This window comes from Hippocampus comes, unplaced genomic scaffold (assembly GCF_001891065.2).
Source record: "Hippocampus comes isolate QL1 unplaced genomic scaffold, H_comes_QL1_v1.1 scaffold186, whole genome shotgun sequence".
NCBI lineage: Eukaryota > Metazoa > Chordata > Actinopteri > Syngnathiformes > Syngnathidae > Hippocampus > Hippocampus comes.
Genome location: NW_017806236.1, coordinates 57,428 through 81,521, shown reverse-complemented (window position 1 = coordinate 81,521; position 24,094 = coordinate 57,428). Strand labels below are relative to the sequence as shown.

Genomic DNA, 24,094 nt, shown 5'->3' with positions numbered 1-24,094 from the left:
CAGCTTTATCCAAAAACATAAATTACCATAAGACCGTTATACATCAAACAATTCACTAACTTTTAATCGGCTTCTTTTGCACTTGTTTTCCATCCTATTTACAGTCCTTTTGATTGTGTGTCGATCTTCATTTACTTACTGAAGCAGAACAGATGAAAATAACACCTGTGCAGAAAAGCAACACCCCAAAAAAATGACAGCATTTAACCATAATTTACAGACTCATGCAGAATCATGGTGAGCGAAATGTAGAATATGAACATAAGTTTACCGGCAGGGTGATGCTATTTGTATCTCCTGCTTCCTACTGTAAACGGCAATATGCAAATCATTGGCTATACATACAGCATGAGAAAAATGTCAAAACTTGCAGGCACAAATTACGCAACAAATTTTAGTTTTGACTGAACTGATGAAATATCGACATTGCCGTTAAGCATCGGCATGCGCCACATTGACTTGACAAGCATGTACTGTGTACATGTCACTCGCACAAGATGTTGTACATCCTCTGTTCATATTTGCTGAGCCACACAAAGCTTGAGACATCAGAGATGCAAATTAGTTTGCGCACATATAAAAGGGAAGAAAATAAATATACAGTAAAATTGTGTACAATGCATGCATCGGGTCTTTTCGCGGGTTCTGCAGGACAGCATGAATTGTGAAATTAGAGGAGGGGTGGAGGCGCGGCGCTTTAGTCTGTGCTTCCCGAGTCGATTCGCTCCTGTCTGCGCTTCATGACCTCCTGAAGCTCGCTGTCTCCATACGATTTCTGACAGAAAAATGGATGCAACCGCAACAATGAATTCTCATAACGTGGGTATTATGACACTATGAAAACACTTATGACATTCCTTATTAACTCTGAGGCTGTTTTAAATCATACTCAAAATTGTAACATAGAAAAAAAAATAAAATCCAAAGTAGCCAGAATCACCCCCCGCACCTCCAAAAAAAAAAAGAAAACATAATCCATCCATTCATTTTCTAATCCGCTCATCCTCACAAGGGTCGCGGGCGGTGCTGGAGCCTATCCCAGCTGTCTTCGGGCAGTGGCCGGGGGACCCCTGAACTGGTTGCCAGCCAATCGCCGGGCAAACTGATGAACAGCCACTCGCGCTCACAATCACACTTAGGGACAATTTGGAATGTTGAATTAAGGTACGGTGCATGTTTTTGGAATGTGGGAGGGAACCGGAGTACCCAGAGAAAACCCACGCAGGCACAGGGAGAACATGCAAACTCCACACAGGAAGGCCGGAGCCAGAATCGAACCCTGCACTTCTGCACTGTGAGGCGCATGTGTTAACCAATCGACGACCAAGTGATTTATTACTCCACAGAGACGGCAATATTTGGAATAACTTAACCAGCTCTGGTGAAAGGAGTGCCTTATATTTTGACCTATGTGAGTCTGCATGTTTTATGTTTCTCCCGACTAACCTCTATTAGTGTCTTCTGCACAGTAATCTGCGATGACACGCGAGCACCTTCGTCTCCACACACGGCCTTCAGCTCTTGTTTGTTGAGAGAAAACAACTGCGCTCCAGTCAGGATGCCCAAACAATCTACCGTCCTGTTTGAGGATAATGTGGTGGGGAAAAAAAAAAAACGTTATTTGCATCCTGTCATCTACAGAAATATTTAAGAGTTGAGGAAGCAAGAGCTGTGTGTGTTACTGACGCCTTGGAGAAGCCCTTGGCAGTAAGCCATGACTTGACTTGCTCCGGGTTGGAGTTGTACGTGAGTGGCACTTGGGTGGCAGCCGGTCGCTCAACGCGGAACTTTCTGGCGGGTGGCTGGCTTTTGTTAGCAGTGATCATCATCAGTAGCTCATTGTTGACTTCATCCATCACTGAGACACAGCGGCAACACAAATCAAGGTAAGTGTAATCTACACACACCCACATGCGCACCAAAGTGAGGTTTGCTTACTTTTGTCTTTGTGTCGACCTTTGCTGAAACTGTCTCCTGGGCTTAGGGAGCCTGGAGAGGACGCACCATAGCCTTGCTGTGCACAGACACAAGCACAAGCATTTTTATTTCAACTACATATCCGATCAAGGATTTGGATTCAAATTTCTGTATGCTGTACTTTTGTATCATTTGAGTGGGATACACACTGATAGGATTCGATCTCAGTACATAGATAAACAAACAACCATCCCCACTCACATTTACATGTATGGACAATTTCATCTTCAGTGAACCTAACAAGCAAGTTTTGGGAATGCGGTGGGAAGGTGGACAACCTGCAGAAAACTAAAGCAGGCATGAGAAAAGTCCACTAAGATGAGAAATCCAAACTTCTCAAAAGTGTGTCAGACGTGTTTACCACTTCTAGGCCACTGTCGTGCCCCTTCCTTGGCACGATTTTAAAATAAAGTACATTTAAAATGAAAACTATTAATAAGCAAAAAAACTTTTCAAAAGACCAGTTCTGACCTAATTTCTCCATTAGAAATCATTTTGATGTTTTTTTTGTTTTGTTTTTTTATGTAATCGTCTAATTTCCTACGATGGTGAAATTGAGCTCCTTGTTAGATACAGTAAAATCACTCACATTAAAAATAGATATAAACTCATGAACTATTTCACTTTGCAAATTGAACCTACTCCTCACTGTTCACTGCTTGAATTAACCGAATGAAATATTCCCCACACCCTGATATTCTAATGAACATACAGTATAAATTGTCGTCACAATGTCAATCAAAACTGTACATTATGAATTGATGAATGCAAAACCCTTGTTCTTGTCTTAAATTTGGAAGCTGTACCTAATTTTTGGGTCCAAAAGTGAGCAAATGGAGAAGCTGAGAACAGATGCTGGATCCAGCGCAGGTAAATGGAGTGCTGCAGCTTACCTGGCTGTAAAAACCGTCAGGGTCATCTAGCTTGACAACATCCAGGATGTTGTAAGGGACGTAACCGGCTTGGCCGCTACGATTCCTTAGTTTCCACCACTGCTTGTCGTCCTCGATCACCTGAGACACACCAGACGTCATACGCTGCACAGACTTCTCATTTGAGTTCAATCATTCTGGTTCATGGTTATTTACTGAATGCTAATCAGAGAGGTATTTTATAAAATCTCACCCGGTGTGCCACGTGGTTTAAGGTTGGCTGGCTCTGTTCTATACAAATATGCAAATGTTTTTACCTCAAGAATTTCATCCGTCAGCACTGACAGCTCGTTGGCATTCCGCGCTACAAAGTGGTAGCGGATTTTGGCGTATTTGCGTGCGGGGGGCATCCCGTTGTAGGACCTGTTGAGATATATGTCTGACTTTTTACCTTGGCTGATTTCAAAGTTCCCACATATGAAATAAGTCCTTTCTTACCCATTGGATGAGTTGGAGGAAAGGGTTCCATAGAACTGTGAAGAAACAGGCAAATTGTTTTGGACTTGTCGAGTCTTGGATTTCTATTCAGTTATATAAGTCTTACTTCATCAGCAGTTGAGTGTTTCCTGTAATCGGGGCTAATGGGGGACCCCAGAGGCCCACCGGGACACTCTGTTTCCCATGGGGCCGTCCTGAAGAGCTCCGCTGGAGGCTCCCAGCCATTCCGGAATTTGGGATAATAAGGAGGAGCACACTGATCCCTCGGCCACTCCGCTCTAAACACGGCACAATAGAGGTGTGATACCATCATTTTTTTATATGATTCTTGAAAAATGCCCGTCTTGAGTATTGTCGACAAACCTGGGTTTGGTCCAAGCCTCTCCAAGAAGATCAAATATGCTGGTCTCTTTCGGGGTCAGGTGCCCCCGCAGGAAGTCCACAGCGTCTTTGGAGAGGTGGGGGGAGACAATAGAACGGACCAGCTCAGGACTGCCACAACTCTGCAGCACCTGCACACACAGACAGGTAACTGGAAGCATTGGGCCCTTTTGCCTGGAGCAAAATTTTTTGTGTCTTTTATAATTGTACACGATGTACGCTTTTTACTACAGTCAAGTGACAAACTGTGCGAAACAAATCATGCGATGAGGTGACTTCAGGTGGCGCAAACCGAAAGTGACAACAAAACCAAGGTTTTTAACCTTGGTGTTGCATTTACCTGGAGTTTTAAGAGGGGCGAGCAGTTGTGGCTCCAGGCAAGTTGAATTATGAAGTGAGCAAAAAGGCTGTCAGTCATTCAGACGTCGTAAATAAACTAAATTGACATCAGATATTAATCTTTTCTTTTGAATCATTTGTTCTATTTTGAGACAGGTGACCGTTCACTTGACGTATAAAAAAAAAAGAAAAAAGAAAAAAAAAAGGCAACGCAGTTTGGTTCATTCAGGAAAGCACTCACTTGGTCTCCAGCATAACCGCAATGGTAAGCTACGTTTATTTTCGATTTTGTTTGTCAGATCTGTAGCATTATCTTTCAGATTCAATCATGCTTGCTTGCTTTGTTTGTCTGCTTTGCTTTGTGTCAGTGGCGCTTTATGTTTGCTACATCGCCATCGCAATCACTTGCTGTTCGCAATCGGCAGTTTAAACAACGTGGGCAAAAGTTATAAAGTTAAGTCTTGCAATTGCAGTGGTGTCTATGCTCAGTTGTTCTCTTTTTTTGGAGTGTGGTCATTTCATGTTTGTTCAGCTACACCGGAAAGTTTGAATGATGATTTTGCGTTACGGCTAATAGTACCGGCGCTTTGCTTTCGGGTTTGACCACTGGGATTTGTAGTCCTTTTGTTCGGTTCCACTTGTATGGGTTCTTATGTTTTTAGACTATGAATCTTGATGACAGTACAAATACATTTGATTACATATAAACTATTACGGGAAATAATGATATATCATGCTAAAAGCAATGGGTTGTGATAAAAATCATGATTGATATTGTGCTTGATAAAATTGTGAAGATGAAGGTACGGTATTAAATTACTGAATTCATGTCAGTTATATAAATTATTTACATTGTGATGCATGAAGATACGTCCATTATTTTTGTTGTATTCATGCTTACTCTTAAGTTATTAAGAGTATATAGTGAGTAATCCTTCCATGTTGAGTGACGATCCCTATTCAGAGGGCCATGAAAAAATGGGAATAACTGAACACTTGGGTTTGTTGAGATTTTAGTAGTGTTACACACTTCATGGGTATAATAATACTAGTCATTTAAGCACAAAAATAATGTACTTGACTGCTTTCTTATTTTAAGTTCTGTCATTCTTATCGGACAATAACTGAGTCATAGCATCGCGCAGGGGTCACCAACATAGCACTAGGTATCGTCGAGCGAGCACATCAGTAACTCTCCGGCCTGTTCTAAACATAGCCTGCCACTGAGAGTACATTGTAAATATGAGCGTGAACGGCTGTATGTCCATATGTGCCATAATTGACTGGCACCCAGGCCAGAGTGTACAAATCTACAGTTTGATGACAATATTGTTTTATCACAGCATCAGCGGACAAATTGTACTGTAGTATCCGACATCCACTCCGTTTGTTGCTCTTACCAGCTCCAAAGGGCCAAAGAGGAAATGAACCAACTCTGACGCGCTTGGATTTTGGATGTGCTTCTTCAGTTTGGCCTGCAGGGAGTGCAATGACAGAGCCAGTTAAGAGGCCCGGAGGCAACAAAACAAAGCAAAATAAAAACCAAGGGAGGTTAATGGATCTGAGATATTTCACCAAGAGGTTGAAGGCAAGCTTTAGTTTCTGCAAGCTATCAATGAACTCTTCCTCAGAGGGGGGCTTGGCTCGTAGGGTCAGCATGCCCTCTGTGAACAAGCACACGAGACCGCAATCAACACACACACACAAGTTGCCAGGTTCGAAGTTACATGTTAAAGGGCACCGCAGGAACCTTAAAGGGTGTTTGCATCTCTGCGAAATCTATGAGCTATAGTAATGTCAATAAATAGCTATTGTATAATTTACCATTGTTGACCTTCGCCACTCAAGTTCAAGAAAGAATTTTCCACCTGCTAAAAATGCTGGGTTGTTTTCTTAATCCATTCACTGGGTAACTCTGGATTTTGGGCAGATTTGGTTACTTTTACACATGGTTGGGTTAATTATTTTGACAGAGCAGATTGGGTTTAAGGTTGGATTTGGTGGGATGAAGAGCTGAAGTTAGTTTCAATTTTGTTTGCAGAGTGAAGATGGAGTAAATTTAAAGTGACATTGGTGGCAGCTGAAAGGCTCGGTTGGGGTCCAAAAAAGAAGAAAAAAACCCTGTCTCCCTTTTGGACCGAGCACTTTTGAATGGCTTCCTTTTGACCCAGCAGTTTTAAGCGTATATACCGGTAATGTGTTTCTCAGCCTGGAACCCAATAAATGTGTTACGTGTAATTATGAGGAGGTTGTTATGATCCACTCCCTTTAATAATGCAATCCAAGTTACATTATTCTCTATGCAGAGAAATCTTTTATGCCTAAAATTCACACAGTTCCAGATTTGAGAAACAGTCAGACCGTCAGAATAGAAAATAAATGACAGTACAGCAACAAAGTCAGTACCACCTTAGTTGTCTGTGTAGTCATCGACAGTGCTGTCTAACTTTGCAAAAGGAATATATATCTTGATATGTTCAAATCACATCACCACTGACCAAACATGCAGAAATGAGAATAGCATGGATGAAACTTCACTCAACACATTACGGCATTATTATTACTTTTCGCCTTAACATACTGCAGCACTATTTTCGAGACTGTTGAAATATTACAGAGCCAAACAAATGAAATCATTATAAGTTAGTATTAATAATAAAAAAAAAAGTAATAATAATACCACTGAAATTTATCAAATGACTTGTTCGCGAAAGCCATATTGGAATTTTGGTCTTTACCACCATGCATGTCACTGGAGAACACAAAGAGATACAAACATGGCAATGTGAGCAATATTTAATATATTGCCACTTCATGGTTGCCACCACAAAAGAAGAAAGGGAGACAGACCTGCTGGTCCTTTCTTCTTATTCTTCTTACTCTTGTTGCGCTGGTTGAGTTGGGAAAAGGCCTCGGCTGCCTTTTGCACCCGCGCCACAAATATCTCAATATCGTCCAGGGCACAGTTGAGGATTTGCTATAAAAATAACAAGATGGATGAGGGTGTCCCACAATGACACTAGGCAAAATATACGGGACAACTGCACTGCACTAGTGGGCTAACACATTTCTTTCATATGATGCATTGCAGCTCGACACTATTGTCAAAAAAACAAAAAAAAACCAGTATGAATCAAAACACTCACCACGTCCTTCTCAATGCGCTGGGCTAACTTTTCATGTGACTCTGGGTCACTGTGTCCAGAGGATCGCCTGTCTGCACCCAAAAAACACGAAGTCAGGCATGGCACAAAATCACAAATGATCTTCTGTAAAATGACATTATTTCAGCCTCGGCTGCCTTTTGCACCCGCGCCACAAATATCTCAATATCGTCCAGGGCACAGTTGAGGATTTGCTGTAAAAATAACAAGATGGATGAGAGTGTCCCACAATGACACTAGACAAAATATTAGGGACAACTGCACTGCACTAGTGAGGTACCACATTTCTTTCAAATGATGCATTGCAGCTGTACACTATTGTAAAAAAAAAAAAAAAAAAAAAAACAATATGAATCAAAACACTCACCACATCCTTCTCAATACGCTGGGCTAACTTTTCATGTGACTCTGGATCACCGTGTCCAGAGGATCGCCTGTCTGCACCCAAAAAACACGAAGTCAGGCATGACACAAAATCACAAATGATCTTCTTTAAAATGACATTATTTTGTTCAATCAAATTAATTCTTCCTCTTTTTTTTATGGGTTAGTCTAACATCAAAATAAACAACTTGCATTCGTAACGTAAGACACATTTTTTTAACTGCATAAATAATCAGTAGTATACAATGTTATTGGAAATTTCAATCCATTACAAGTTACAACCATTAACTTTCAATCAGGTAGTTCAAAACAATATGTGTCATGTAACACTGCCGCCTTTAAAAAAAGATGTGTTTCAAAATACATTGTACATCTCTGTGAGGTTCAGATAATGGCAGGATGGATGCAGATAAAAGACAGCATGCAATTCATGTAGAGCATGTTGATCAGAGCTTTAGAGCGCCTCGTTGTCAGCAATGAGTGCACGCACGTAAAGGAAAGAAGGCGAAAAGAGCTAGGTTAGAAAAAAAAAACTCAGTTCGACTTGGCAGCAAGAATGTGGACAGGGACTTTGTGCTGGTGTGCACGTTACAGTGTCTCGTTGTGTCAGCGTAGAAAAGCCCCACAAGGACCAGCCACGGGAGGCTTGAAACTGACTTTTCTTTCTCATTCAAATTTTACAGATTCGATCATGGTAATTCTCACCTTGCGGGATTGGGGCAGCAACGCGTCCCTTTGGAACAGGGGCGGCCTTGGGGGGCGACTGGGGAAGGATGGTCTCTCTTCGGTGCTTCATTTTCTCCTGGTTAATTCTCCAAGAGGACGACGACGTCAGGACCTCAAACATTGCAGGTCTGTGGATGTGTGAGCGCGCATATCTTACTTGAGTGTCTGAAGCCTCGATTTCTTTCCATATTTGTTATCTCCGAGGGCACTGTCTATATCTGCATGAACCAATTCAGCCTGTGTGAGGGACAGAGAGAGACAATCAGTCAAATGTTATGAGATGAACCGATATGTGCAGAAGTTTAAAGTTTCATTTTTAAGAAATACAATAAGAATCTTTGTCTTTAGCAAGACAATATTTACACTGTCACACTCATTAATTACTAAATCTGATGTGAACGACCACTGTGCAGGTACACACAATGCCGAGCCGTCAACAGATACTTTTGAGTCCTTGCACAAAAGTGCAAAGCCGCCAACAGCCTCGTGAAATGTGACCTCAAACTGCGGCGCCGGTCCTTTGGATTTATGAATGACACGAAGCCTTACCGTAAGTGGACCAGTTGTGTGGACAGACAATAAAAGATACAAAGTGAGTCACGCGCGTCAACACCCACCTCCACCTCGTCACAGTGAAAGAAGTGGATGTCCGGCCGGTGCTGCTCATTGTCCTGACACACAAGCAGCAGCACGGACGGGTAACGCGTCTGATTTAGCACGGCCTGAGACAGATGGATTGTGGGTAGGGGGAAGTTCTCCAGCTCCTCCTGCAGAGAGAGAATAGCAGATTTCTCATAAGAAGTGGACATCGCATGTTAGTGTGGACATTTTCATGACTTTCTTAAGTGCACTTTATGAAACCGTACAACAAATCTGCAGAGGGAGCGGTACAGTACCTGGGTGTCACAGTCCAGCAGCCTGACTGCCTTATCAGTGACTTGCAGGAGCATTTCCTGAGTCCAAATCTTGTCTTTTGAATCGAGAAGGGCAAGTTTTTTGATGGCGTCGTCCACAGTGGCGATGGACTCAGTCTTGTCCATGATGAAGGTGGACAGATGCTAACCGAGGTCGAGACAGAAGGTGACACAGGCATCGCAGAACTTAAAGTACAGAAAAGTCTAAGAATGCTGAAGGAAGATTTTTTTCTCGATCAATATAACACTGCAACATGGAGTTAGTTCTAACTAACTACTAACTAGAGCACTACACCACTATCATCGTCTGTACTGCATAATGGAATTCACTTTGTCTGTTTTAATGCGCACTCATTGAAATAGAGTACTTGGGAAATACATTCTTGAACCACAGGAAAGTTGAAGGACTTCTTCCAATTCTAAAGTACCATATAAACACAAAGAGTGCTTTTCTAAAAGGAGATGAAAGTCCAATTTCAAAATAATCAATCGTTTGCCAACCATTGTGTACACAGTCAAATACTTTTTGTTGAACGTGTTCAGACGGCGGCAATGAATTGTTTAACCCTTTCATGCACCCTGTAACCTGATGACATGGTAAGCTGTCCACTGTCGTAACTGCTGGCCCTGAAAGGGTTAAAAATGGTGAAATTCAAGCCAGCTTTTCTGTTGATTGCCTTGGTTCCATTTAAGTTATCAAATATGGTTCTGGTATAAACCAGGGGTGTCAAACTCATTTTTGTTGCGAGGCACATCATAATTACCGTTTCCCTTGGAGGGCCGTTATGATTGAAACTATATAACGAAGCCACGAATAACGTTTCATTCAATTATTGTTTAAGTAACTGTAATGAGGAGTTTGGTAACAAGAAAATGCTTACAATATGTCACTGATTTATTACATATGAAAATAAAAATTTTGGTACAGATTTTAGCAAGCATCATGGAAGTTGTCATCTTTGATTTGCTTTTGCGGGCCACTTAAAATGATGTGGCGGGCCACATCTGGCCCCCGGGCCTTGGGTTTGACACCTGTGGTTTAAACGGTACCAGAAGTAGAGATTTAGACGCTCAACTTTTTCTGGAGAAAAAAAAAATTCTCACAGAGCACGGTGAAACACCAAAGAAATTTAGGTTGGAAGAAAAAAAAATAAAATAAATTAGTGGTCCACTCAGTATGTTATTATAAAAATTTAGCTGGCAATCATTGATAATTGGGCAGTTTGAGGTCAGTACACAAACCAAAACTAAAGCAAAGAAACTCAATAGACATGTTGCTATCTTTTGTGTCCAAAAAAGAAAAAAAAAAAAACGCACATGAAACTTTGATTGATTGATTGATCATTTAAAAATACACTATTCACATGACCTGAAACAACAAAATACAAAATAAGATGAAAATTGTGACTGGAGTAGTCCGATAAAATGTTTGGGTTAGCTCCTGCTATACACAAGGCATTTTATTTAATTGCCATTTGAACAGTTTCCCATCTGATAGGAGGTCACTGATTTCCTTGCTATTCTCTTCCGCGTTGTCATAACACTCATCGTCACATTAAATTGGCTTCTCCTAACAATGCACAAATAATGATAAGTGTCCTTGGGTGTTTTGAAAGGCGCTCATAAATAAAATGTATTATTATTATTATTATTAACCTGTAACCCTGATAGATAAGCTGTCCACTGTAGTCACTGATGTCCCTGAAAGGGTTAAGTACATGACGGGTGCGATTACGAAATGCCTTGGTTGGCATGTTAATTGTTTTTTTTTTTTAATTAAATCAGACGAACTTTTTCACATTTTTTTTTCAAAATAAAGACATCAAAGGCAACTGCACTGAACCAAGACGTAGCGCAACAATGTGATATTCACATTGTGACGCCTCCGAAAGTCTACTTTCAAATTACCAATTCGTTTTTTACATGATATGGACATTAAAATTCCACATTAATGTACATGAATAATGCGTAATAATAATGAAAATGTAATCATAGCGTCATGAAAAAAATTAATGAATAAACGAAACAAAAGGATGATGAAGAATCATCATTCTCTTAAACTTAACACGTAAAACAAACGTTGCTTTCCTTACTCCGCCGCGACAATTATGATCGATGCTATCTGATATTTCCCGAGTCTCATTTCTCAATTGCGACTGTCGAAATACAAACGGCGTCAAAACTTAAATTCAACATCTACAAACAAGGCAGCCTTACCTCAACATGATACTGTGACGTCTCCTGCATAATATAATTGGAGTTGGAATATTTTTTCCTTTGCTCTGAAAAAGAAAAAGATGAAAACATTTCGAATTATGTCTCAGTTTCAGAGTCGAGGTAGTAACTGTCATCACACTTGCCTGGATCCCACATGTTGCACGAATCAGAGCAGGAGTGAATAGACCAAAGGAGACACACATGAGTGAACTGACCTACACACCGGCAGGGCAATAAGGAAGAACACCTACACTGTTTATGCTTGTTCTTCTTTTTTTTTCCCATATGCTACAGGGAAATAATGGCAGCCAAAAGGAACCAAAACAGCCAAATTAATCTCAGCTTGTAAAATTACTTAACTAGATTTTGCAGCAAATAAACCAACAAATACTTTTGAAAAAATAAAAAAATGTTTTGAGTTTTTCCATACAGGTTGACTCCCAAAGGAGTGGCGAATCACATATCTAAAAAGTTAAATATTAATCATGCTATCAAAGAAACGGTGCGAGTTGAAGTGTTCTATCTCACTTTATATAATGTTGTCAAGGATTACGTCCTCTAAAATGCGCCATAAAAGCACCAAACCTTAGGCTCAAAGATCACAGATGATCGCTGTCCAACATCACAACACCATGCGAACTTCCTCATCTCTGTCATTAGCTGCTATTGAGGCTAGTTGTAAAGTGCCAGCTTCCGAGTCTTCTTGTGGTGTCCCAGTTGGAGACGTCATGGATGACAATAATGGTACATATTCCAAGCACCGCTCCTACATTACATTTGCAGGAAGTGTGAGTTAAAAAAAACGCATGACAAGGCAAGAAAATGTTTATGACACAATACCTTAGACCACGTTTTTTTCAGGGCCTACTTTATTTTGCGTGTTTTTATTGGGTTCAAGCAAAGGATAACTTAGCCAAGGAAGATTTTTTTTAAATCATGTTTGTTAGGATTAATTCTCGTCTTGTATTCTATCGTTGCATAATACATAAATGATTGGGCTAGTATATTGTGTAGTTTTGAATGTGAATGGGACAGAGGCGGCCAGATTCTGAGCTCTGCGGATACGTATATGGTTGTCATGAACACATTATTATTAGTAGTCGAAGTAATAGTAGTATTGTTACTGTCATTCATAGAGTTTTTAAATCATTCCACTGGCCGAAATGCACCTAGGGCAGATGAACAATTGGGGTTTGGGATACAGTACTTATATGAGGTCCACTGACATATTTAAGTTGCCACTTGTGATCACCAGCCCATTCTGGCTTTAATGTGAGTAGCCGTTTACGTTGTCTGTTGCCACACTAGCCAAGAGCAGTTACAATGCTACGGTCAATCTTTGCATCCTTTCCGACATGTTACTGCTTTACATTGAAAGAGAGACTCGCTTTGATTGGCAGTGAATGAGGTTGGCTGTGTTCACGCCCACAATGGCGCAAACGGACTTTTTTAAAAATACACTGCCTTGGACGCTTCAGGAGAAGGAACAACACCTGGTCCGAATGCCTTCGCGCAGATTTACACCGCTGAACGTGCCGGACTTGCGCCAATCACTGTTATGGAGCCCCTTGTGTCTAAAGTTTTGTGTACGATGGTACAGTAACTTAAGACTCGAGTCTCATATGGCCACAGCTAAATGAGGAGATCTGCAACACTCATGATGTGATATGCTATTTTTGTGTTTGAACTGGCATACACGTGTGCCACTGACCTATTTACCAGGTGAATGGCTTGCAGGTAAGCATTACACGGTTATTAAATGTGAGCATGTTACTATCAGGCCCACACTGCCAGATGTCTTCTCTCCCCGCCCAACAGAGCAAACACTTTGGATGCCACACGCAACATGAAAAGCTCTTGTTCCCTCTGCAGTGGACACATTGTGCTGTGTGTTGAATGTGACACAAAGGCACTGAGTTTGAACAACAATTCATTGAATCTGTCAAGTGTCCTTTCATTCCCATGCACCTTGTTGGGATCTATGTGACTCAAGTGTTATTTTGAAAAGTGATAGCTTGTGTCCATGCCACCATGCGCAAACGACGCCAACATTTGCCTCGTTGCCAATCCCTCTCGGCTCATTTCTCATTGCTCGGCTCCACGCAGGTGAAAGAAGGGCATCGGGTGTCTGTTTGAAAGTTGAGCTGGCCGCCATGTCTTATTAATGCCACTTATGGCAGCCAATTCACAGGGCCGCAACAGCTCGCAGCAAGAGCCATTTAGCAGGCAGTTGGGCTGAGAAGCCAGTGCCATTGACCAAAGATAAAGAGTGATGGTGGCAGGAGGGCAGACTGTCAAACTGATAGTGTGTCCAGATCAATTTGTCATTAAGTGCATACAAACAAATGCCCTGAGATTAGGATTTGATTTTGCGTCCGCATGAAGAGCTAAAGCTGCCCAATCACTCAGACGACATGATTTGGTAACATCTGCCTTTTGTTTTTACTGCCTAGCAACATTTGGATGTGAGTGTTGGGCTGTGGTCACAAATATTTGGCTATTTGTTTCCAGGAAGCATTCACGATCGCAATGCTTGCCAAACTTTTTACACCAATTACAACCTAAACAAAAGTAAGTTTTACATGCAAAAAAAATGTAATTTTCATTCATGTAAAAAGTACCACCATCAATACAAACATTAACATACAGGAGCGCAGAAGGCCTAGGACTTCATTAAAAAATGAGACCGAGATTTTATTCCTATATATATTTAAAAAATATAGGATAATAATAACAGACCACAGTGGGGACTGTCAAATAGTACAGATTCATGACAAAATGTGAAACTGACCATATTCTGACATATACCGCCTGACAGTGATGCTAAGCTACTCAAGCTAACACCATACAAGCACAATAACAGGAATCAAACCATGAAACGGTTATCTTTCTTTGTATGTCCGTCTATTCGTTTGGGGGAAAAAAATAAGAGAGAAAACATCATTCGACTTTATTTTCAGTTCCAATGAGATGAACGCAACAGTTCACCACAAAATCAAAATGGCAGCCTGTCAAGCCTAACATCTCGACAAGGAAGTAGTGACCCGCTAAATGACAAATAAACCAACAAGAATGGCACTCCGCGCTCAGTACTTCTCCATCTGATTTTTAATTTCTGATAAAACTCTCAGGTGTACCTAATGATGTGACCGGTGAGCGTAAAGCGTTTTATACACTTATTTAAACCCCTGTTAAAAGGCTGGATGTTTAGATCTAAAATCATACAACTCTAATGCAATGTGGTGCGTTTCTGCTCTGTCCCGAAAGTGCTGATAAAGGATCATTTGCATATGGGTGTCAGGCTTTGCATACAACATAGTGAGACTGGACCTGTGCACTTTGTGTGTATTCAACATGGAGTGGGCATTAGGTGGATAGCCACTGCTGTTCTGCTGTTGTTGTTGTTGATGATACACACCGGCATCCCATCTCCTGCTTAGTGAGGACCGGCAAGCTGCTCTCATGCCACACACATCGTACTGACCATCTGCCGCACAGACTGAGGCGAAAGGAGAACAACACGGCCTCGAGTCACCACACATACTGTGAGTCACTTCACAAGGAACTCCACAAGCGGGTGTGTCCTGTGGATTTTTGGACGACTGTCATAGAGCCCTGACAGATGACAAGGTGCGAAGCCAGATGGCGTGGGAACACCAGTATTACCCGCATATAACAACATACTAAATTTAGAATAGCCACTCAATGAAGCAGTTTGTTTCGGAATCATGTTCAGCACAACATTCCACTGTATTTGCGGTGTGCAGTCAAGCCAAAGTCTGAGGCAGCATGGGCTGCAACAGAGGAAAGAAAGTGTGCCTCGTCTTTTCCCCCCTTTTCAAAGAGACTTTTATTCACCTGCGGGACACCCTGTTCCAAGCAGACTTTATAAACAGGCACGCCCCGCACCCTCCACTAAAGTCAAATAGAACACACACTCGCAGTATATGAAACTATGGAGACACATTTATTAGATACAGTGGACCTCTGCTATTTGAGGGATACGAACGAAGCTAGCTTGTGAAAAGCGAAAATCTGCGCATAATTGACTCCCACTGAAATGCATTTGAGAAAGGAAAAAAAAAACCTAAATAATTCTACCAAATCGCTGCGAAATATTCAACGTGCTTTCCGCGAAAAACAGGCAGGGGGTGGGGGGCAAAAACAACAAAAAAATGCCAAAGATTTTGATTTGAAAATCTGCAAATATGATACTCGGGATTAGCACATTTCCAATTTCTGATATGTTATGGACCAAACCATTAACATAATCATAATTAATTTACTGTGAATGTAATTGTCCTGTTATTGAGTAAAGGGTCACAACTTAATTTTTTTTTTTTTTACGTTATTTAGTTTTGAATATCAGATTCATCGATTTCTTGACAAAATGATCGACAGGACGTTAGTTGCCGTTCTACTGAATTTTCACATCGGTTGTTACCGTATGCATTTGTTGTATCTAAAAATATATCTCAGCAATCCCTTTCGCCCTGGAAAGGCCTCGAGTCAACAAGTCAATTCCAGTGTATCACTCAGCACACGTCTTTGGGGAAGCGCTATCGTCGTGAATACTACGAGAACGTGCGGCTTAACATTCAATACATTTTCTCTGTGTGTGGAATATTGGCATAAGCCTCGAGTCAACAAGTCAATTCCAGTGTATCACTCCGCACACGTCTTTGCCGAAGCGCTATCGTCGCAAATACTACGAGAACGTGCGGCTTAATATTAGTACATTTTCTCTGTGTGTGGAATAGTGGCATACATTTACTCCACATAGACAAATACTAAAAATAGGATGAGCCAATTTTCATTCAATTCTGCCTCCAAAAGAAAGAGTGAACAATTTAGTTTTGGTAGTGATAAGATAAAAGGAGAGGACTGTTTCATTCCAGGTGTAGGACAAGTTAAGGCAAACGCAGTAACGTGGCCATTCATAAATTGCTCTTGAAATGAAACATGTGCTAACAAGATCGTGAACAATCCCGTGAATGTCTGCACCATAGAGCCTTCATAGGTACAATTAGCTCAAACTTTTCACTCACACAACAAACGACAGCTTGGGGTAATAAGATTGGACGATGACAGTGTCTGCGTTGAATGGGATTTCCGCAATTAAACTGAAATTCGTACCAACCGTGTAAACAGGATCAGATTCAAATAAAACTTGCTCCACATCCAATTTTATACAAAGTGCACATTACAGTCATTCATGTGTGGATTCTCACAAACACTTCTAGGGACCCAGGTTGGTTTAATAATGGATGAATTCATAACAACTCCATCACCCCGAAGCGGAAAGTGCTTGGTGAGGTAAAATATACCAGCACTTACCAAAGAGGGCTTTGGCGCTGATCTTGCTGTCCGATCTAGCCACTCCACTGCAATGACAAGAGATGGGATTACGCTGCATTCCCTTCATCTTGTCTCCTACTACGACCAACTAAAAGGCCCCCGCTCTCTCACTTCTTCATGAGTCACAAGCCCACAAAAATAGGAGTGATATATACAAAGCGTCCGTGAGATTATAGCCTGAGATTTAGACCATATGGACCGGCCAGGGAGCAAGAGTGAGAGACGAAAAGGGAGAGGAGGAGGAGGAGGAGGAGGAGGCGGCCGAGGAGGGGGCCCGCGGGGAAGCTGGAGCCAAAAGCCCAGGCAAAGCAAATAATTCTCAACAGAGGCGCTCTGTGCCCGAGGTCCCTGACCTGCACCACCTTCCACATACGGCTTTAGGGAATCTGTGGCCGCTGTGACAGTCACCTGCGATAAAGAGCTAAGGTAGGGAAAGGTAAATACTGAGGGAGAGGATGGAATGTGCCGCGAACTCACTTGGCTAGCCTTGTTGGAGATCCTAAGGCACTCATGGCTCAAGACATCCACCTGAGGAGGAAGGAGACGTCATAAGATCATGAAAGACTGGTCACAAGATTAGGTACACCGCTGAGATGAAGGGGTGGGCACCGTATGGCAGATGCGGCCCGCTCCGTTCTCGATCTCTGCATATTTGGTTTTCTTTTTCCCTAAAATTGATGTCTTATTAGTTTTCTCCCCTTTAAATGTGCTGTTCTAATTGATCAAAGGATTTATTTTTTTGCTCATTTTTGATGACTCTCCGCATCACGAGCACAACTGTCATTGTTCGGTAGCACAAGCACCAACGGGACACATTACTTAAAGACCCTGTGTTATATGTCATGTTTTTGTTGGAGTTGCTTGTTACTGAACATTTTTAGGTGGCTCAGACTATCAGAGACAAATTCCTTGTGTGTTTTTATATACTTGGCCAATAAAGATGATCTTGACCTGATTACCATCGAATGCAAATCAATTGTACATGATAATTTGATACATTGCAATAATCCGTATTAAATAATTGGTAAATCAATTACAATAAATTAACTACAAATAATTCGAATTTTCATTTTTTTGACAGAGTACTTGAAACCACATCTACAAATAATGTGGCATATCTGTCCACTAAAAAAACAAACAAACAAAGGTGACCCACACGTGGTCGAGTGAGATCCAATCAAAGAGACGTCAACAAAAAAATTCTGCCTCTCCATCGGTAAGTAGTTAAAATCATTAGACTGTTACAATATTACTGGAACAGTATGTTTATTCATCAGGTCGTCTGATATTTTGTCTCTTCGTCTTTTAGTGAAATGAGGTATAACACGCCTTCTCATTGCTCATAAACTTTACATTGCAAAGCTATTTCTAGTGCAAAAGAAGTACATAGACAGAAAGAGAGAGAATAGGGTGCTATGTTTGTCCCGCTACAAAGTAGTATTACAGTAAATATCAACCAGTGTACTTCCTGGTTCATGAAGGATGATGAACAGGCTGGTGTTACCATTCTGATTGCTATGGTGGATTGCTGGGCACTTTTTTTTTTATCGAGCGTCAACAAAATGTCATGATTATTCATTTAGCCCATGGACTATCCTTGTGCAAAGTTCTTGTTTTGTATTTGTGTAATCTTGCAAAAAGGCAACTGTGGAAAGAACCAGGGGCAGATTTCAAATTTGCCACAATTCTGTAGTTTTACAATTATAAGCAGTCATCCAAGGGGGAAACCAAACGCGAATGCGATCTTGTTTTGACACAATGAGACAGCTTGACGAAATAAGGCAAATGAGACTTTTCCATCCATAATAAGTGTGTGGAATTCATCTTGCTATTGCCCGAACCTGCCATGTTTTTCTTGCCTTTCCTGTCTCTCAATCCATCCTTTGTTTCCAAACACAGCCCATATAGCGTATCAATGGAAACAATCGACTAAACGGCCTGTTCTTCCACTGAGCTCAACCAGTTGCTGAGCCGGTCTTGTTAGCAGTTTGGGGACTCCATCTGTAACAACGGTAGACATGAACTGCTTGATTAAATCCATTCTCTTTACAAGTTACAATTACATTACCCAAACCTTGTTGAATCGTTTGATTCAGTTTCATTAGTCGCTCAGGCTCATCCGTGGCAATTAGCGTAGCCTCCAAGGAGGTGAGCCGGTGTGCAGGAAAGCGCTGCGTTGAAATCAGAGGGATTAGCAGTCGTAGGAAATGAGAGGAGTCACCTCTGAGCACGGAGCTTTCATATTGTCTGTCAAGGCATGCCCTTATGATGTTACATAAGGCATACCAACACACACACACACACACAGACTAACCCCGCTCTCGCTCTGGACCCTAACAAGCTGTTACACAACAAAACTGTCCGTTTGTTTTCCTGCACAATGCCTGCAAATTGCTCCATACATATAACGCAGCGATTATGATGCAGTGTGGCATGATTCATTGATTGATCGAATGTGGAGCTGCCATTTAAGATAACATTTGATAACTCAGTCAGACTGGGAATAAGTCAGGCATGCCTGAACATTCCTTATCTGGATCAGAATGAAGTTACACACCTTCATGCTATAAAGGACTTGTCATAATTTTTCAAAATAAGATAGCAAATTAATAACTTCATGCACAGGCTAATCTTTAATATGATGGGGAAACTATTACATTACACAACAAGCATATTGAGACATCCATCCATCCATCCATTTATTTTCCGATCCGCTTCATCAAGGGTCGCTGGGGTGCTGGAGCCTATCCCGGCTGTCTTCGGGCAGTAAGCGGGGGACACCCTGAACCAGTTGCCAACCAATCGCAGGGCATACAGAGACGAACAACCATCCACGCTCTCATGACACCTAGGGACAATTTAGCGTGTTCAATCAGCCTGCCATGCATGTTTTTGGAATGTGGGAGGAAACCGGAGTACCCAGAGAAAACCCACGCAGAAAATGCAAACTCCACACAGGAAGACCGGAGCCGGGATCGAACCCAGGACCTCTGCACTGTGAGGTTGACGCGCTAACCGCTCGCCCACCGACCTCTGCACTGTGAGGTTGACGCGCTAACCGCTCGATCACCGGGCCACCTCACATATTGAGACAACAGTTGTAATTGTCTTGCACTGTATGTAATGATCGACCCTCGATGTCGTCAGGTTGTTGTCATGTCGCGATATTAAAAGCGGCACATCTCGGGCCGCCTAAGATATTGAGTTGTAATTGTCTTGCACCGTATGTAATGATCGACACTCGCTGCTGTCACGATATTAAAAGCAGCACATCTCAGTCAAAAAAATATGACTTTTCACCTGCTTTCAGTCGAACGCAGCATTGCGAACTGCAGACTGTGATACTTTGCACCACTGAGACAACAGGAGCATGTGACAATAAAATGAGCGGTCACACCTATTTCTTTGGCACTGCTGTTATTGTGTACAAAAACACAATATTGTGCTTCTCCCCACCTCTCAATATCATGAGCTGTTTTTTGGGGGGTTTTTTTTAACAATCTTGTGAATTTTTATACAGTATTGTGAGCTTTTTTTTATATCGTCAACCTCCCTGCAATACCGTGATAACTATTTTATCGTGAAGTTCATATTGTGATAATTCCGTCTTGTCCCTGCAAGGCACATGCCTGTTCTGTAAACAAACACAGTGAAGCACACCCTCTGAGCCAAAGATGTCAAAACAAGCCATAAGGAGGCGAGATGGTTGGTCACTGGTGGTTTGCTTGCATTTCGATCCCTTATGTGACCAAAAATATGAACATTTGCAAATCAACCTTCTCTAGTCCCCTCTTGTACCTCATACATTGAGTTTTCAGAAACCACCAACGTCGAGGATCAACAGCCAATCAGAGACAGAATGAAGTGACGCTACATTCAAAACTTGCAAAACCGTTTCAGAACTTCAAACTTACCCTTTAAAACCAAGGTTACACCTTGTTACGCCCCAAGCGATTATAAAATTTGTGTACACGGTCTCAATATTAGAACCGGCCCCAGCGGGACCAACCGGAACTTAGAGGTGGCCCGCACTTAAAACAAGTTTGATCCCTTTGCTGTAAACACACACTTCCTGGGATGATCTGGATTTTGCTGTCATCAATTCAGTCGAATTTGCTCCCTAAAAACAAGCAAACTACGATAGCACCTGGTGGGGTCTCCACCAAGGTTCAACTGGTTTTAAAAATAGTGGGGCAGCATAGTTTGTTCCGCCAACCACACTTAAGCAAGCGGCAGTTTCTGCAAACATCACGGCACGACATGACCGGAGCGAGCATTAGATGTCAATGAATGGTCTTTTATGATTATATTGCCTGAGATCTACGTCCTGATGACAGCCAGTTAACTGCGGGTGTAGCATAACATCTTGTCAACTTAAGTCAACATAAACAATTATAAGTCACGAATACAAACAGCAGAGGCAGACCATGACATTATTTATTCTGAGGCTGTATTACTATTATTTTACTTCATGTGTTCTCGACGGACGCATGCGGTGGAGTGTCATGGAAATCGGTCAAGTCGTTTTTGCATAACCCGCCCCACTAAAACACAAAACCATCACTCAGCTTTACACTTCAGTGCTTGGCGCAGAGAATAAATCAACGATGACGCAACAATTTAAAACAACATGTACTATACATAAAAGGATAACTCCAAAAATAAATTGACTGAAGGATTTCACTGTTGATCTTTTAAGACCAAGAGTGGCATATATAACATTTGGCCCTGCGCTACACAAACACCCCCGTGATATATGATAAGGTGGCTTGAGGTGAGAAAATATTATTGCATGAGTTTAGCAAAACGAGACTTGCAGCAGGTAAAACAAAATGTGATGAGGTCACTCACAGCACGTTGTGCTGATAGCCTCTTTCAGCAGATGACAGGATGACACACACACACCGAAAAAAAATGGCGCGTTGAATTTGCTCATTGTCATTTTGTCAAGTGGCTGCACTCAACAGAATCATTTTAATCCTTTTCTGAAATAGATTTATAGTCTACTTAATAATGTATCTCATACCGTGCAATAATTAGCACTGTATTGTGGGGACGTTGTCATTTTTGTTTTCTTTTTTGTTTTTTTACGGACTAAAACTAACATCTGTCAGTGTTCGTTTCCAACGCTAATCTTTGTCAACAGAAAATCACAAGAAAAAATAAATAAAAAAGTTAACCTCGGGATTTTAAGCTTGACCAACGCAATACTTCCTCTTTTTGTCCTTATCTCCTAACGTCTCTTAGCGCTTTTGTTCCTTCCTCTGGGACGGTGCCAGGTTTCGGAGGGGAGGTGAAGGCAGAGGAAGACAGGTTGGGTGTCAGGTGTTGTCAAGAGGCCCACTGCACTACTCCCCTCTACCGCTTTGTGTAACAAAGCCAGCAGTTTATTTAGAGGTAATTATCCGGTATCAGCGGCTGCGATAGCCGCATTAAAATGGATCGTCGCAATGCTACTTGCTACAAGTTTCCTGCCGAATGGAGATATTTTCCAAAGCTTCTGGTGTTAACGGAATGTTTTGCTATTACTCTCTGATGGAATGAGGTTAGACAGCTGCTCATTCACGAAACCCTCAAAGATAGTCACTGAGACGAGTCCTTTCTTGTTGTGTCTATGTCTATGTTTGAAGAATCACTCCTGTGGCCTGTTCTGCTCAAACACTCAATCAAATCTTAAAGTGGCATTTTTTTGGGAAATACAATTGAATACTATCATAGATGTCCCCCGTCAGACTAATTATTCAAATCCAAGATAACTGCATCTTTTCCAGAGTCAAAAATGACGAGGGGGGAAAAAAACTGGAAAAGTTAACATCAAGGATAGAAATATGGCTAAAAAGAAATTGGTCAAATGAACTGCTGCCTTGAATCAAGGGCGTGACTTGTTTGCAACCGACAGAGGCACTTTTTTGATTTCGTCCCAAATTTGTCTCCATTCTTAAAAGGACTTGAACTCGATCCACATAGACATGAAACAAAGATTTCTAAGTGGGAAAACGCCCAGCGATTTGACCAATTTAAGGTGCACCTCGCCCAGCCACCCATTAAATAAAGCACCATAGCAACAACACCACATTGCTAATCCGCGACATCTTGCCTCATACTGTACATGAATAGTGAAATAATCCAGGCTGTTATACTATTAACCAATCTGCAAGTCTGACATTCCCTGATGTGATTTAAAGTCTGACTGTACAAAAGAGATGTTGTTACCATGGTAGCACAATAGTTGAAACATTACATGAGTGGGTGGGGAGTATTCGCAATAATGTTGATATAATGCGAGTGGAAAAAAAAAATAAGATTGAGCAACGTGGACTTCACCCTCACAACCTGAGTAAGCATTTTGTCAGAGATATGTTATCTGGTTTTATGTCTTGAAATGCTGTTTCATCTCAAACGGTGCTTCTTTTCCTGGTTCATTATGACAACTGGATCAATGTGACAACACGGGAATGAAATTGAAGCAGCGTCCCACTTGCATGTGTGTATTTTTTTTTTTTAACCTACAGAAGTATGAGTAGCTTTGTGCCCGGATTTAAGCACGTTAGCAATCAGTGTTCATCAATTGGTTGTTAATGTGTAGCATATTTATGAACGCAAAGTGATTCCCGCTCTCCATGTACCTGTACTTAACCATTAAGCTTGCGTTTGATTAGACGTAATAATGCATGATAGCTACAAGCAGTAAAAATGTCAAATTGAAAGCGGGAGATCATGATTTAAATGGTGAAATTTGACATGGAATATGATTGAAGGAACAGCTCGCTACACGTGTGTGCAATTTTTGGGAAACTACATCGACAAAGAGTGTCAATAATTGATATTGTCTTGTGTAACTTAATTACATTGCATTGCGTACACTGAGAGATGTTCCAAATGTCGCCGGTGGCCTTGTTTTATTGACACTGATCAATGTTTCTCTGGAGGCAGAATTCATGGACTGCATTTTTTTTTTTTTTTTTTATCATTGAATCGTGAAGTAGACTTTGTAAACAAGAGCAAAGAAACAAAGCAATTCAACTTACTTAGTTTTCTGCACTGGATGCTCAAGGTGACCAACATGGAGAGGGGGGGACAAAAGCATCAACCTGCCGCCAATCAGCAGACACAAAAACCCCAGCAGGAATACGTCTAAATTGGTAGCACAACAAAGCTGTTTAATCCCGAGCCAGCGAACGCTCCTGTGGCTGCCTTAACACCACGCAAACACAGAGTTGTTGCTTCTCCGGGGCAGTCAGGAGGGAATGTGGGAACAGGTGAG

The 24,094-nt window shown here is 41.5% G+C and overlaps 1 protein-coding gene across 6 annotated transcripts; it reads right to left on the bottom strand.

The window, feature by feature from the left end:
* Positions 1 to 39: 39 nt before the first annotated feature.
* eps8l2 (EPS8 signaling adaptor L2) lies at positions 40 to 24,094 on the bottom strand. Of its 6 annotated transcripts, none has more exons than XM_019857156.1 (21): positions 23,859 to 24,094; positions 17,308 to 17,358; positions 16,810 to 16,856; positions 11,473 to 11,537; positions 9,238 to 9,399; positions 8,959 to 9,108; positions 8,499 to 8,578; positions 8,321 to 8,427; positions 7,214 to 7,284; positions 6,918 to 7,044; positions 5,643 to 5,731; positions 5,468 to 5,542; positions 3,711 to 3,859; positions 3,454 to 3,625; positions 3,348 to 3,382; positions 3,167 to 3,272; positions 2,871 to 2,990; positions 1,939 to 2,014; positions 1,687 to 1,858; positions 1,447 to 1,579; positions 40 to 775 (listed from the first exon to the last, which is right to left on the bottom strand). In XM_019857156.1, exons 2-21 carry the CDS (start codon positions 17,340 to 17,342, stop codon positions 698 to 700), a joined length of 2,049 nt encoding a protein of 682 aa, XP_019712715.1. In that variant the 5' UTR covers positions 17,343 to 17,358; positions 23,859 to 24,094; the 3' UTR covers positions 40 to 697. The 6 variants fall into 6 exon arrangements, with proteins under 6 accessions (XP_019712715.1, XP_019712716.1, XP_019712712.1 ...); XM_019857157.1 differs by having other exon boundaries at positions 23,880 to 24,094; XM_019857153.1 differs by lacking the exons at positions 7,214 to 7,284; positions 16,810 to 16,856; positions 17,308 to 17,358; positions 23,859 to 24,094 and adding exons at positions 7,369 to 7,425; positions 7,599 to 7,669; positions 11,616 to 12,211 and having other exon boundaries at positions 6,918 to 6,987.